Source organism: Ambystoma mexicanum, chromosome 5q, assembly GCF_040938575.1.
Source record: "Ambystoma mexicanum isolate Mex_15411 chromosome 5q, UKY_AmexF1_1, whole genome shotgun sequence".
Lineage (NCBI taxonomy): Eukaryota > Metazoa > Chordata > Amphibia > Caudata > Ambystomatidae > Ambystoma > Ambystoma mexicanum.
In genome coordinates, this window is record NC_090933.1 from 1191804455 (window position 1) to 1191820618 (window position 16164).

A 16164-nucleotide genomic window follows, 5' to 3' on the forward strand; every position below is an offset into this window, starting at 1 on the left:
AGGAGAGCCCATAGATACCTGGTATTTCTCTTGCTCAGGGCCAGCAGCATGGGTTCTGCATCGTTCTGTGCAATCGTCACTCTGAGATTTTTAAGCCAATTTCTATATTTTGATTTGATTCTTTTGACAATGTCAAGATGGTATCAATGTGATTCATTTTCTTGGCTATTCTTATGGATTTTCTTACATCTTTCTTTGCAAGGGCTATTTCCTTAGAGAAGGTATGGTTGTGACTGATTCTGTCGGTAGAATACTGATGAGATTTTTGGAAAAATGGTACAAGAAGCCATTCATAATTGATCTTTTCTTTTTCTTCCTTTCCAGATGTTCTTAAGAGCTCTTCCAATTTTTCCATTTTTTTGTCCGATACGCAGTCTATTAAGTCCCGTTGTAATTTCTATCTGAGGATTTTCTATTTTATCCCTGCATCGATGCGATGCATTCCAAGAAGTGAGTAGTTTAGCATGATCTCTGTTCGAATTAATCAGGATTTCAAATTTAGTGATGTGATTGAGTAAATTAGGCGAGGTGTATATATAGTCGAGGTATCCACTGCAATTACCTCGATGCCACGTTGGCCTTGCTGGTTTGTCCCCTGGATTATTTCCATTAAGGAGGGTGAGATTGTTACGCTCACCTGGCTTCCACAGAGGTGTCGTTATGAACTGGTCAGCTGCGGTCTCCCCCAATGTGACGCATAGGGCCGAGATGACAGACTGGACTGGCCCACCTAGCTTCGTTTGCTTGGCCCTTAGGAATATTCTTCTGCAAATGGAGAAAGGGAATTAACCACCCGTGGAGTTGAGCGTAAATCCCCCACCCCCGCTGTTCTCCCCACAGATCACCTTTGATGTCCCCTCTTATAGTCTCACCTGATGGTTTGAAAAGATGAGCTCTCCATCCTGCATTGAGCACAGGGACGCGTTGATAACCAGTTGCTTCACTGGCTCGACGGAATTGGTTAGTTCCAGAACAATATTGACTCCGAAAAGTATGTAGTTCGTAAGAGTTCACATGTCTGACTTTCACTCTTGTCCGATTCCTTGCAGTTTGCAGCTTGACCCCAGCGAAGAATTCCTCGTAGTAGCTGACGAAGTTCAGGTAAGGATTTGGCTTATCCTACACAGTTCAATAAAATAAGGCCAGAACGTAACCTGTTGCTTGCTCCCTTATTCAGGTGTGGAGAGAAATTATGAAGTTCGGGGAATAATGCCTCTGGCGGTAAAATTAGGTAAGTCTATTGCGGTGAGAAGAGTTCCCCTTGTTATTCCCTTTGTCTCACCTTGTTGTCATTTTGTTCCCCTTAGGGGCTGGGGAACAGCGAGGATGCAATGGAGACTGCGCCGACCCGTGAAGAGGAATAGTACCCCCGGTAGTAATCAGGTAAGTCTATGGGGGTAGTTACTATTGCCTCGGTTTATTCCCTTAGTTCATCTTTGCTGTTCTTGTGTTCCCCTTAGGTGCCAGAGTACGGCGGGAACATGCAGAAGGATGCGGTGGATCGTGAGGATGCTGCGAAGGCCGGTGAGTTCAGCACGGCGCTGCTGCAAGCGAGACAGCGCGCGTAAAATGCTTCTTTCTTCCAGGTCGAAGGCGCGGTGGATCCGGAATTCAGGTAAGGATCGAAGGTTTTGCTCTTATTCTAACCTTTTCTCCTTCTGTTCCTTCCTTTTTCTAGGAGCTGCAGACTCGAGGCGGGCGTGGCAGAAGAATGGATGCAGGCTTGCAGACACAGTGAGCAATACGCTGCTGGATGCCGAATAACGGGAAGCGTGTGCTGCTCTTCAGGTGTGGTTTAAATATCCTCCAAAGTAGTCCGAGGTAAGTATTCCTCCCCAGCCCCACCCGAGTCAAAAATAGTCCCTAGGTAAAATAGTCCCTTCCAAGCCTCATTTGGCTTGGAGCTCTGCAGCATGGTCTGCATCAGGTAAGTTTGCAGCATGGTCTGCATCAGGTAAGTTCCACTCTGAGCCTGGCACCTATAGCGCCAGGACTGACTCTCCATATGAGCCTAGCGCCATAGGCCCCAGGACCGCACCCAAACAGCCCCTAGCAGGGGTTTTTGGGCTTGCTCAAAATAACGTGATGTGTGCTTCCGGGGTTGCTGGACCTGGTCTGGTTCCCCGGGGGTAGGCATCATGACAGAGATTGCATCGCCGCATTGCTGCTGTCCAGAGGTTTGCTTTGACGCTTTGTTTGGAGTTCTTAATTTGAGTACCGTCGTCTTGGAACAAATGTAAATTGAAGTCACCACAGATGAAGACATGGAGCGGTTTGTGTTTCGCATAAGCATTGTCGACAGAGGTTAGTATCTCGTCTAGAAATTCATCATTGTTTGGGACAGACGGACTGCAATAGATGTTAAATAAGGCGATCAAATAACGTTCTTTCATCTTGTCTTTTCCCCGAATTGTTCATGTGGGTCTGTTCAAGGATTGTTATATGAAACCAGTTGTTAATGGAGAGTGTTTCAATAGCATCGAGATGTGATTCTACTTTCCATAGTGTTAAGAGGCTGGAGCTGGGATGGCCTTTGGTGTTGGTAATGGCAGGGGTCATGTGAGCCAGATATCCATCACAGAGAGGTTGCTGGGAAAGCCAAGTCTCTTGAAGACAGATTATGTCATACCTGGGCAAGTGGGAATAGGAGAGTGGACCCTTGGGTATTCCATGAACATAGCCGTAGGGATTGGGGATATTGTGTCTTTAGGCGTTATAAATAAGTAGTCCTTTCCTTTTTATTACATCCTTCTGTCCCTTTGTTTTCCTATGAGACCGGAGAGTATACTCTCTGTATTTTCTCGGGGACTCAAAAGGCGTTCATCTTCCCGGGAACTCCTCTAAGTCTTTGCGCTGGTTTATATCAGGGACGCAATCGCTCTTCTGCTGGAACTTTCCGATGTATTTATTGCAGCATCTGTTCTATCTCTGTCGGTTGAAAGGTTCAGGATTGCAGCAGTAGAGAAGCATTGGAATCCAAATCTTTCAATTTGTTCCGTTTGATTCATGATTGTTTGGATCAAATTATTCGAGTAGAATTGGACACGTATCGAGTCCATTGAATTATCTTCAAGAAATTCTACAACTTTGATATCTTGTGATTGGATTTTTTTTAGAGCAGGAATGGCATGGAATAATCTTAGCAGATTTGTCCTGTTTAGGATTAATCCATCTTCTGAGGGTTCTGTACGTTTGATCTCGATCATGTTCTTTATTTTCAATGCTCTCGGGTCGGTAAATTTTGGAAGTTTTAGAGTATCAGTATGCTTAAGAGTCCATTGAACGATTATCATCGCTGCAAGTTGGATCATGTCTGGACACTTCTCCTTCGGTGTCAGAGATTTCTGCGCAGAACAATGAATCATCTTCGCTATGCTCTGTGTTCCCACCCAAATATTCATCGACAATGATCAATGATGATGTATCACAAAACTCATCTAACGGTTGATAGATTGTTCTTTCTAAGATGATACTTGCATCTTTTACAACTTGAGGCTCATGTTGTGGGTCTTCGTAAGCAGATAAATTGATGAGTAATTCCTTGATTTCTTTGTCATTCAATTTTCTTTCTTTAGATCTTGCTGATTTTTCTGTTTGAGTTAGCAGATTCGCGAGGGGATCTTTAATTTTTCGAGTGGCAAGTTTATTCTCCTTAGGCATCATATCTTTTTCCAAGGGAAATGGCAGTGTCAAGTTTCTTAGAAAGGCACAGGAAACCTTTCTTGGCACTTTAGAGTTATATTTGATTTTCCTGTGTACTATGCTACATGGCTTTGCAGTGGCTTTCATCAGAATTTTGGTCTGGCTAAATATTGGAAAAGTCTCCACAGAGATTTCTTCTGACAGTGATCCTTCATTTAATTTATTTCTCTGCCTAGGAAGTAGAGGTTTTGTGTTTTTGCTTGTAGAATGTGCAATAGTAGGTTTCAGAGGGGTAGGTAGAGTAGGTGCAGGGGGATTACGTTCCATTGCTTGGGTGGAAGATTGTATTTTCAGTGAATTGAAATCCGGTGTGTCCTGCAAGTCTTTCAAGCCTAGATTTCCTTTGGCTTGTTTATTTTCAAGTATTTTGATCAGAGTTGTGGTAATTTGCTCTTTATCCATGCGATCGTGTCTGGCGATGTCGAATAGGCGAGTCTGTCACATATTGCAAGTTTCAGCCTCAGTGTCGAGTCTGCTTTGTACTTGTTGGCTAGTTCTTCCCATGTGGATTTGCTTGGAATGGGTCATTGCAATTAGAGTTTCTTGATCTTGAAAAGCTTCATGAATGGATTCGTACAGTTTTACAAACGGAGCGAGGGCCAGATTAGTGGCTGTGATCATGATGTTTTGTAATTCGGCCATCGTCATAGGTAGGCAGGTCTGACATTCCTCTTCTGGAAGATGGCATTGGCATTTGGGAGTCATCTCTTTTTTGCAACTATTTTCCGGTGTTTTATAAACATCTTGTGTGGTTTTCGATTGTTTAAGGTGAGAGATGCTTTTCTCAATCTGCAGATCCAATGTGGAAAAGGCTCGCACATTGGGTCCTGCTATGGTTTTTTCATGCCTTGGGGTAGAGGTCTTTTCCTGTTGTCTTCGGTTAGGTTTAAAGGTAGAGACGTTTCCAAACACTTCATTTCTTTTTTCTTGATCCCTCGTGATCTGCTCTCTCAGTTATGTCCAAGGAGAGCCTGGCCATGCGGTCGTTCTCACGACTGATTCGATTGGGTAGGCAGTTCGTGCTTTCCAATTGAGATTTGTGGTAATTACTACGCCAGAATTCTTCGCTTGGAGCGCTCTTTTTTTCTGTTCCGTCATAGATTCAGTTATCCAGTAATTCTTGCTGGTAGTTGTCTTTTTGCTCAGTGCTTCATTCTCTTCGTTGAATGGAGTCTCTGTCATGAACCGCAAAGCGCACCCCTTTTGGACTTCCTGGTCCCTGTCTCAATGGGGCTTGCACTCCCTATTACTCCCAACATGGCCGTCCAGCATAAACACCTCTTTCCGCTCCACGCGCTGGACGTAGCCTATTCTATTTATAGACGGCGGCTCCGCGCGTCTCAATGCTATCGCAAGTGGCTACCAGACTTGTGTACCTAGTTCGCGGCTTTGTTTCCTTGCTATCGTTCCCCTCCTCTTTCTAGCCCTTTCCCTTTCTTCCTGTTTCCTGGATTCCTGTGCAAGTCAGTCCTGTTCAAGACTCCTGGATTCCTGGATTCCACGGTCCCGGAACTGAATGCAACCTGGAGTCGGAGGAGACTCGAGCAGCCTTAGTAAAAGCCAGGTCCGTCCGCAAGAAGACAGCGACCAAGGACCCCAACAAGGAACGGATCCAGGTGAGAAGGGGGGAAACTCCTTGACAGTCTCAGTTGTTCTTTGTTGCTTTGCATTGATTTTCCGTTCAGTATGTTGCAAGCATGTCATCTCATCATGGATTGACATAGCTTCTGTCGAGGGCTGTGACTGAGTTTATTTCTCAGTGACTATGTTACACAGAGTGTCCTTTTTTGCCTCAGTTCCACTATTTTGTTGGGATGTGGAACGAAGAAGTTATGCCTTTGAATTTGTCTGTTTACGCATCCGCAGCAATGTGTTAGAACAGTTAGAGGCTACCTCTAGCAGATTCTTGTTAGGGGTAGCACAGACCATGCTTTGTAGTGGGCTACACTGTTTTTTTTCTATGGAAAACAACGCACGTTCAGTGCAGTTATTAGATTTTTTTGTTCCTAAATTACCATTTTTAGTTGTATTAAAGGTTGTGCAGTTTGGAGCTATAACATTTTGCTTGTCGTGCTTGCTGTTCTGTTGCCTTTGCAGCCGAGAGCTGTAGTTTGAGGCAGTCACAGACGTATTGTGCGGGGTCTTCACAAAGGCTCCTTTTGTCATTTCTTGTAGCAGTGAACATTTTTCCCATTGTCTTGTGAGAGGACCATTACAGGCATCGTTAAGGGCCAATGTATATAATTGCATTGGGATGGATGGAACAAATTCACAGGCAGTTTCGTAGGGCAGACGGCCGATTTGAGTTGGAGTAATCAGGGGATCAAAAGGTGCCTACAGTCTCCCCGGACTATTCCTGATCCTTATGAACTTTGGGCATTTCTATTGAGATATTAAAGTGGCCTGGGGATTAAAAGCAAAAAACGCCCGCAGTCTCCCTAGGCTATGCCTGGTCCTTTTTCATTTAAAGCTAGAATTGCTCTATAGTGCAGTTGTATTTACTTCAGTACTAGGGGTAACTGCATTTGTTTCCTCCCGCACATAAGTGCAGCAAAGGGGCTTGCGGCGTCTAATAGACCTATCTTGTTCTCTGGCTTTGTAGAATTACTGGATGGAATAAGGTGGCACTGTCTGTTGCCTTTGTTTGCTCTCACGTTTATATGCCGCAAGAAAACTTGCAGCATCTGTCGTAACACTGTTAATCTCGAGTTCTGTATAGTTCCTAGGTGAATTAAACAAGCATGTTCTATCGAGCGATTCCACTGCTCGAGTCTAGATATGAGGGGAGCGTTTCTGTCAGTGCATTAAGTATACCAAAGTTAAAGGGATTGAATAGTTATGCGCGGAGCTGTGGCGGCACTTTCAGTAAAATTTCAATAATGTATGTACACGTAGGTAATGACGTGTTGAAATGGCATCCGTAATGTCAAATGTCTTTCCCGTTCTCAGAGGTATGTTCTTAAGTTGGTATATCATTAGTTGGATGAGTGTAATGATGTGCCTCCACCTCTGCCAAATACTCCGCCAAACACTCCGCCACTCGGCTGTGGCGGGTGTTTTTGAAGGCAGGCTCCTCCTTCGAGAGAGGTATGGATAGCAAGGGCAGACTCCTTCAATCAGAGCAAGGCAGGCTCCTTCAAGCAGGAAAAGACAGACTTTTCTTCAAGCTTTTTCCAAAGTTTTCGCAGATAAATGCAGAGTACAGCAAATCAGCAGAGCGAGTTGTTAGCAGTCCCAACCACTCTGCCAAACACTCCAAGCTGGATAAACAGAGTGATTGCATCACTGAAGTGACGTCAAGAATAGGCGAGGTGGAAGATAAAGTGGGACAGCATGACCGTGCCATATCCGGACTGAGGGTAGAGCTGGTGGCAGTTCGGAGTAAGTGTGATGACATGAGTCACGCTCACGCCATAATAACTTATGGATAGTCGGGGTGCCGGAGAAAGCTGTTAAAGGGCCGATGGAAGCATTTGGTTGAGGAGTTATTGATGCAGTTATTTGGAGCAGATCAGTTTTCAACACAGTTCTTGGTGGAACGTGCCCATCATGCCCTTGCACCTATCGCGAGGCTGGGGGTCCCCCCACACACCATCATAGCTAAACTGCTCAATTATCTGGTATTGAAAATGTCCCGCGAGCGGGGAACACTCCAATATGAGGCCAGCAACATTCACATTTATCATGATTTTGCGGCTGGGGTTCAAGCATTAGAGATCTTATGACCCAGTGAAGCGCCTGCCGCGGGCACATCAAATTCCATATGCCCTCATGTTCCCTGATAAACTGAGAATACAGCACTTTTTAGGCTCTGGCGGAAGATAGTGCCAACATTGAGGCATCTATCCCTTTGCCACTGAGGGAACGTTGCGATAATAGAAGCCCTAGCCCAGTGGCAGCTGCAGCACCGGGGAAAGGAGGAGAGGGACTGTAATATTACTGTACTGCACGCCCAAGCCGTGCCATAACTGGACAATGGTGCACAGAAATTACGAAGAGTATGGCTAGGGCAGGTGGTCGCCCCGTGAGTGACGCGTGACGCTGCAGCTCGCAACTCAACCCCAGGAGATTTTAACAGTTGATAGGGGAAACATCAAGTTGGGGATGATGATGAGGGAGGGTGGAGCTGGGATAAGGGTGGAATTATTACTCATTGGATTCACAGGGGCGTGGTGGGGAGGGAGTGTTCGGTTTCAAAAGTTGGCAAACATGCTGCTAGACAGGTACGAAGGTGGATTGGCCCACATGGATTGGAGGGAAATGGTATGTGTAATGATTATGTCCGAAGGGAACCAATGAGTGAAAATGTGACATTGATAGCGTGGAATGTCCGTGGCTTCAATAACCCTGCTAAGGTGAGGAAGGTCCTTGCATACTTATACTGCTATCTGCCAAAGTAGCAATTCTCCAGGAAACACATGCATATGGGCCATTGAATAGGGGGTTTACATCCAGGTGGGGCCAGCAGCAATATTACACATAGTATTAGTCACAAGCTAGGGGAGTGCTCACTTTAATACATCGGTCACTGTGATAAAAGCTGCATAGATCCTCGGGGGAACAGGGGGGTGGTTTTATGTGATAGTCTGGGGAAAGCACTCGGTACAAGGGTGGTGGTACTGGTCAATACATATGGACCAAACATCAACGACCCTAGATTTTATGGGGATTTGTCCAAGACACTCATGAAGGAAGGCACTAGCATTAGTATTGAGGGAACTTTATCACTGTTTTGGACTGTGTGCTGGACCGATCGAGAACCACCCAAAGTGGTCTGTCCCGTGCGGCGCAAATGATCGCCAAGCTTATGTGCCAGATGGGACTAGTGGACGTCTGGAGGAACCGGAATAAAGGTGTGGCTGAGAACACTTACTACTCGTCGGTTCATGATGCGCAGTCCAGGATTGATTACTGGTTATCGGCTGAGTGATTATGGTACATCTAATGACAAAGCGCTGTTGGCGTTGATCAAAGGGAGCTTGCTGAAGTTTCTGTAGCTGGTGGATATTGAGGTCGATGTATGGCAAGGCCTGCCCAGGCACGTCGATATGACGAAGCGGATAGGCCATGACAATTCTTAGCTGGTATGGTTAGGGTTGAGAAGGGGGCACAGCATATTACTGGAATCAGGGGGAATCGGGCAGGGGATATGTTAACCATGAATGAGGGAATTAATAAGAAATTCTGCGATTACTATGCAGCCCTGAATGTCAATGCTGATATGAGTACGGATGAAGAGTTGGATTGGTACTTTGGGGAACATTGCTCTCCCAGGTTTGTCTGAGGAGGCAAGCGCTGCCCTTAATCAGCCGGTTATGGTGGAGGAAGTAACTGACACGATTGCGTCTTTGGCATTTGAGAAGGCCCTGGGATCTAATGGGTTAGGTATTGAATTGTATAGAGACCTATACTGGCACTGAGACGTCTGATGCTATAGGAGGAACTGTAGAGCTTAGTCGGCTGCCGCCATCGCTCTCCAAGGCTATAATTTCGGTGTTGCTAAAGCCAGATACGACGTTACATGAAATTGCTTCGATGCAGATGCAAAGATATTTGCGAGGGTCTCAGCCACTTGGTTTATGCCATATATGTCACTGCTGGTGCATTCAGATAGTTCGGGATTCATTCTGGGCCTATCCACCGCACTTAACTTGCATCAGCTCTTCTGGGTCATATCACAGGTCAACCCGAAGGCCAGGGCAGTCATGGCTTCCTTGGACGCAGAGAAAGTCTTCGGTTCTGTGTCTTGGAAGTTCTTATTCTGAGTTTTACCGCATTTGTGGCTTAGGTGTTATTGCACAAGTTGTGTGCAGCTATTGTATGCTGACCCAGATGCCAGGTTTCGCATACTGTCACTGTTTTTTTTCAGTTGGGGTGTGGGTCGAGACAAGGATGCTCCCGGTTACCGTTACTGTTTGCTCTAACAATAGAGTCCCTCGTGCGGCTGATGCAGGGCTGGGAATAGAATGAGCGGATCAGCCTCAAGTTATTTCACTGTATGCTGATAATGGAGGCAGTCCGTAAATGTACATACTACTCTGGCTACAAAATTAATGCGGCAAAGTCAAAATTGTTTCCGCTTACAGACAACACGTTAGAGCCGGTTGACTTATTGGAGTTCAAGTGGGTCCCAACTCGATTCAATTACTTGGGTGCATTGTTGTCTCGTTCGCATTGCTCGCTGTATGTTGACAACCATGAGGTGTATTTTGACTCCCTTGCCGTTAAGCTGCAATTGTTGGCCAGATTATCTATATCTTTAAATGGAAGATTGTCTTTACTCACGATGGTGGTGGTCCCTATACTTTTCTATTACTTTAGCACTGTCCAGAAATGGCCCAAACTTCAGTTTTTGGCTATTGAGTATGTTTGGGGAGCTGGGGTGGCCCAAATGAGCTGGGGAGGGTTAGTGGTACCCTATGGTCAGGGGAGTCTAAGTTGTTGTGCAAGCACAATACAAATGGCACTGGTATTCTTCGGCCTATGGGCCGGTGCACTTAGCATTGGAGTGCTACAGCACGGCACTGATGCACTTTAGGTCAATCATTTTTAGTGACCAGCATGCGGACTCCTGCACTCTCACCCAGACTGCACGGCTGTGAATGCATGGTCAAGACTATTCAAGAGGCTGGTCATAGCGGTCCTGTGTTCTGGAGCAGTACCCTTGTGGAACTGCCCGGGTCTCCCCGCTGCATATGACTTGGACGTTCGGAGGTCGTGGGATGCTGAACAGCAAATTGTTTTATGTGATTGGTTCCTTGAAGGGAGATTTGTGACATTGGAGGAGTTTGCGGCAAAGTTGGGTAACAGCCCCATTAAGACATTGCAGTATTTCAGGATGAGGGCAGCAGATCGACATCAGTGGCAGTCGTTCCCACAGGAATTCGACAATCATGAGTGCACTGAGGCAGTGGTGTCTAGCGGTGATGCCAGAAGGCTGGCCTCTAGGTTGCATAGGCTGAGTCAGTCAGGACAGTTTTCAGTGAATAAGGCATAGTAGAAGTGGGAAATACAGGATGACCAATGGTAGAAATGGTGTCTATTGACGAGGGAAGTCTCGCTCAATGGTTTCGAACGATACAATTTAAGGTGCTGAATCAGTTATATTACACACCAGTGCGCATTTCCAAATGTACACCGAATGTCAGTGATGAATGTGTGAAGAGTGGGAGGGCACATTTTCTGGTGCTGCCCGCTGATGGCACAGTTTTGTCAAGAAGGCAGGAAGTGGCGGATGTCCTGAAAGACATGGTGCAGATGACTCCTGTGTTCTCGCCCCTTAAGTATCTCCTGGATGACAGTGGTAAGGCCTCTGTACTTGTGCGAAGGTTCTTTAATTTGGGCTGCATGATTGCAAAGAAATGTATATTGAAATATTGAAAATCCAAAATGGCTCAAGCCGGGGCAGAATGGCTTAGGGAATTAACGTACGCTATGAGAAAGAGGGGAGGGATATGCTGGAATGGTCGTGCCGAAGTATAGATCAAAAGACTTGGGGGCCTTTTCGGGACTATCTTTCACGGACAACAGCAGGGTGCGGGGCTAAGTCGATGTGTGTCTCTAGTGGACCACTGTATTTATGTTTTTATCCGATATGAATCGGTCTATGCTGCTGTGTATGAAGAGTTGATACTAACTGCTGTGTTCAAGCAGAACTGTATTGTGGCCTGTCTGCTGTGCAATGTAACATGTCTGCCTAATTCTTAAATAAAGGATAAAAATTACAAATAAAATAGGTTACCTACACATAAGAGGACCAGGGTGCAGAGGCCTATCGGGAAATCTCCAGAGTTCCCTACAGGCCAGTCCACCCCTGATTCTGGGTACACAGGTATCTGGGAATGCAGGTGCTTACAGCCATGGCTGCGTCCACGCTAACAGGCTGCATAGAGCATGGAAAAGGAAACCTCAAGGCACAAAGATTTTTTTTCTACAAAGCATTTACTTCACCAAAACGTAAATAATGTTCTCTATGAAACACATTGTCCTTGTGTTCCTCAATGATGCGTGTGGATGTTAATAGAATTTTCAAAACATAGGGTCAATAGCACGTGTAAGCCGGAAAACAAAGTCAAGTTTCTTTTTTCTTTCCCCTAGAACAGCCTGATAATGACAGACATGTCACCACGAATGTTCATAACTTAAATAACGTGCAAGCCCAATAAAATGTTCATACATGAAATACTTCACTAGAAGATTTTTAAAAGACAAGACTTAATATAAACATGTAGGCATTGTCTGTTTTATTCTCACATTAGGTCTCTCGTAATCCCTTGAACAGATTGGTAATACAATTTGTGAATAAAACAAATCTAACAACATCACTGTATTTCAACGCAAAATCCTTTTTTACAATTGGATAAGATAAAAGTTTACATACTAACTCTACACTAGCACCATGATGCGCTGAATTAACTTTGCTCTAGAACACTGCACATAGAACCCTGTTGACAGCCAAATTGTGTTGAATAAAATGTACTGTCCAATCTGATTGAACAGATTGCCTTATCTTTTTATGTAAAAGTTGACCTATACAACATCAAATAAAGTGTATGTAGGCATTGTAGATAGCACTGGCAAAACACGTGAACATTATAGTCATATTCTGAGACAAGGCTTGAGACAAGAAGGAAGAATTAGGCTTTCGTGCAAGGAGGCAATATGGTTTAGCCCCTCTGGACAGGCCTGTGCCTTCCAGTCTTCGCTTTGAGTGCTCACCTATTTTCTTGTTCTTCTCCTCGCCACGGTGGTGTGCAATAATTGGAGAATAGATGAAGGGGCTCTTTGCCGACATGCTCTGACCCAGCAGGCTTTTCACCTTCTGTGGCCTGAGACTGACAGGCAGGTTCAAGAGCTTCACAGACCTAGTCAATTGAAACATTAAAAAGAAATATTAAAAAGGTATATTTTTAGATCACATCATTTATTAATTTGCTGGGCTACTTGCACTAATTCTACAAAGTCTCTGCATATTTTGTATTATGTCAGCACAAAACATCAAAAAATGTAAAGGTTCTAAGGGCAAGTAAGAAAAAATCAGGGAAGCATTTTTTTTAAATGAAGAGCTGACGAGATTGCAGATTCTAGTTTGAAAAAGTGCAGTTATCATACAATATGCAAGAAGGTCTGGTCTTTCGGTCCAGTAGGGGGAAAAAAGGCTGAAAGTATCTTGCAGGCTGATGGCATGTGATGTGGAAAAGTGTGCAAATTAAAGACGATTTATCTGCAGATTGTTCAAGTGGATTACTGGCTAAAATGGGCTTTACTAGTTGTACTCAAACATAACAGGTATATTTGTAGAGCACACGTTCACACCCAGAGGGGCACCTTAGTGCTATTGACAGATAAATGAAAGTTTCTCACCGTAGTGATTAGACCCCTTTTCCTCCATCCTTGTGGGCGTCCCCCAACATGGGGACGGTAACGGAACCTTTGGCAGCAAAACAAATTGAGCTTCCCCATTAAATTTAGTATAGCGCACTGGGGCATAGCCTCAGGCGTTGGAACGCCCCGCTGAGGTCCCGCCCTCTGGTGCCTCACCTCAGTCCCCTTTGAACACACCAGACACTTAGATACCTGGCTATGCTTATTACATATTAGCCATTGGCATACTAGCGGTGGAAGGCGGGTGGGAAATATTGAGGAAAGAGGACTAAGAACTAGGAGTACTTGGTGAGTAACTTTAGTTACTCATATGTTCCGTTCCCTTTCCTCCATCTTTGTGGGTGATTACACTGAATAAGAACATAGGGTGGAGCTGTGTTTACCTGCCTCATATCTAGGATAAAGCAAACAGGTTCTTCAGAACCGCCTGTCCAGTGAGTAGTGCTTACAGAAGGCTGACGGAGTGGCCCAAGTAGCCACCTTGTTGATGACATCCAAGGAAGCATGTCTCTGAAACACGACACCCGTGGCCTTGGCTCTGATCACATGGGCATGAATTCCCTGAGGAACAGGCCTGCCCATGGCTGTGTACGCCTCCGAAAGGGCCTGGCCATCCAACGATCGACGGAAGTCTTGGAAGCCTGAGAGCCGGGGGAGGAGCCCCAACAGTCACAAACAATGCCTCAGACTTCCTGAAGGATTTCAACAGAGAGAAATAAAACTTGAGGACCCTCTTGAGGTCCAAGGAATGCAGGGCCCTCTCTGCTTCTGACTGCATGTTCGGGAAGAACACCGGCAGGCAGATCGTCTAATTCAGATGGAATTGAGAGACCACCTTGGGTAAGAAGTTTGGGTGAGTGTGCAAGATGACCTTGTCATCGTGAAACGTGGTGAAGGGCTTGCACAAGGACAAAGCCTGCCGCTCACTAACCCTATGCACAGAGGTGAGAGCCACCAGTAAAACAATCTTAAGTGTCACCAAGCGGATGTCCACAAAGGCGATCGGCTCGAAAGGCTTGTGCTGCAAAGCTGCCTGAACCACAGTGAGGTTTGCCCTATGCACTGGCGGAAAAAGCCTAGACAACCCCTTAAGGTGGGCCTTAACCACCGGGCGGGCGAAGAAGACACATGCTATGGGGAATTCTTGTAGACCCCAACGGCCGCCAAATAAGTGCAGCAAGTATTGCCCTGAGCTCCAGAACGAACCAGGTGCACTGAAAAAGCCAGTATGTCATCCAGGAGGACAGGAGACTGGGTCCAGACCCATGTGACGAGCCCAATGGCAGAACCTAGTTAATTTTCTCTTATACTGGAACTGAGTCAAATGCCTCCTGGCACACTGAATGATGTCCCAGTTGTCATCCAAAAATGTAGCATGTTGAAGCCTAAGCTGGTCGGGAACCAGGCTGCCAGCACCAGCTTGGCCTGGTCCGGAGGCTCCACCGACCTGCCCTGACGTGTCAGGAATCCACTAGTCGTGGAGCGAATCCGGGGAGTTCCGTGAGCCTGATGGAACTGGTAATTCGGCCTTTATAACAGAACTCGAGGCACTGGTATGGCGGCCAAGCGTTTGTTATTGTTATGAATTCTAACCTGTTGTTCGTTCTTTCTCCTGCAGGAGAAGACCGACGGTGAAGAACGAAGTCCGGATGCTCGATGTAGCTCTGCGGTTGCAGGGTGAAGACGTCGCGAAGAAAAGGAACAAAGTGGAGCTCAGGTTAGCTGGATGCCCGGATCAGGTGAGAAGAAGGCCCTGACTCCGGTAGTGATGGGATGCAGGGAAGAGGCGCACACAGCGATGGAGAGGCTGGGAGCAGGTAGTAGCGCCTTCAGCGATGTAGGAGCTGGATTCAGCTAAGAGGCCCTCACAGCGATGGAGTAGCTGGATTCAGGTAAGAGGTGCACACAGCGATGGAGCGCTTGAAAGCAGGTAAGAAGCACAGTCAGCGGTGGAGATGCTGGAATCTGTTAAGACATATTCAGAGATGAGGAAGCTGGAATCAAGTGGATGCGCAGGTAAGAACAGTGGTAAGCGTTACGCTGCAAAAGCAGTACAACGCAAAGCAGAGGCATGTGGATGGGTTGGCCTTATATAGGCTGGCCCTGGCCCCTCCCTTTAGCCTCACCTTGCCCCACCCAGGGACCCCTGCACATGCCTCCCAATGTTGTCCTATGGCCACGCCCAGCACTGCTGCACGTGCCTTAGGCACAGTGTGCACTAGGCACACTTTTACATGTGCCTAGCGCCAGAGGCGCCAGGACTGGGTCCATTTGGACCCTGGGGATGAGGGAGGACTGGCCCTTAGTTCTGTGGCCATGACAGCCGGGGCCCATTCCAAGAACAACACAACCCCCATGGAGGAAGGGGCGTGGGGGGAGGGGGGGGACGGGTTCCACCCGGCTTGTTCAAGTTAAACATTGTAGTAGAATTGTGCTTACAGACTAGAACAGACCTGTCCCTGATAAAGGGCAAAACACCTTGAGGACCAGGCACACTTCCCTGAGCTCAAGCAGATTGATATGCAGGATGGCTTCCATCCTGGACCATGCTCCATGAATCGCACAGCCCTCCGGAGGAGCCACCCAGTCCGAAAGGGAAGAGTCTGTCATCACCACCAGGGTAGGCTGCGGTCGAGTGGAGGGCTCCCACTGAAACATTCCCATCCATCAGCCCCCAGCAAAGATTGGGTAGTAGGAGCAGTGGTATTGGGACCCTGTCTGACTGGGATCCTGTTTCCTGATCCCAATTGGCCACCAGATGGAGCTGGAGGCACCTCATCTTGAGGCAAGTGTGTTGTACAGTGAGCATGCAGGAGGCCCAGAACGTTTTGGAACCAGCATGCTGAGGTGGTTGAGTTAGCCAGAAAGTGCTCCACTGCCTTGCAGAGAGACAGGAGCCTCTCGGGTATAGGAAACACCCATGTAATGGTAGTGTTCCAAAGTACCCCTACGAAGACCAGTTCCTGAGATGGGCACAACTGTGACTTCCTCTGGTTGGGGGAGAGCACCAGCTGATGAAGGATATCCGCCAATCTCTGGCAGGAGTGCAACACCCCTTCGGGGTCCGCCGTCCTCGCC

General features: G+C 46.6%; 1 protein-coding gene across 2 annotated transcripts in view; it reads right to left on the bottom strand.

Moving 5' to 3' along the window:
- The window catches only part of TRAPPC9 (trafficking protein particle complex subunit 9), a 3490818-nt gene that overhangs the window by 2860597 nt on the left and 614057 nt on the right, over positions 1–16164 (bottom strand). For both annotated transcript variants that reach the window (XM_069621680.1, XM_069621681.1), the window contains exon 11: positions 12421–12566. In XM_069621680.1, coding sequence (XP_069477781.1) covers positions 12421–12566 — 146 coding nt within the window. The remainder of the gene's footprint in view (positions 1–12420; positions 12567–16164) is intronic.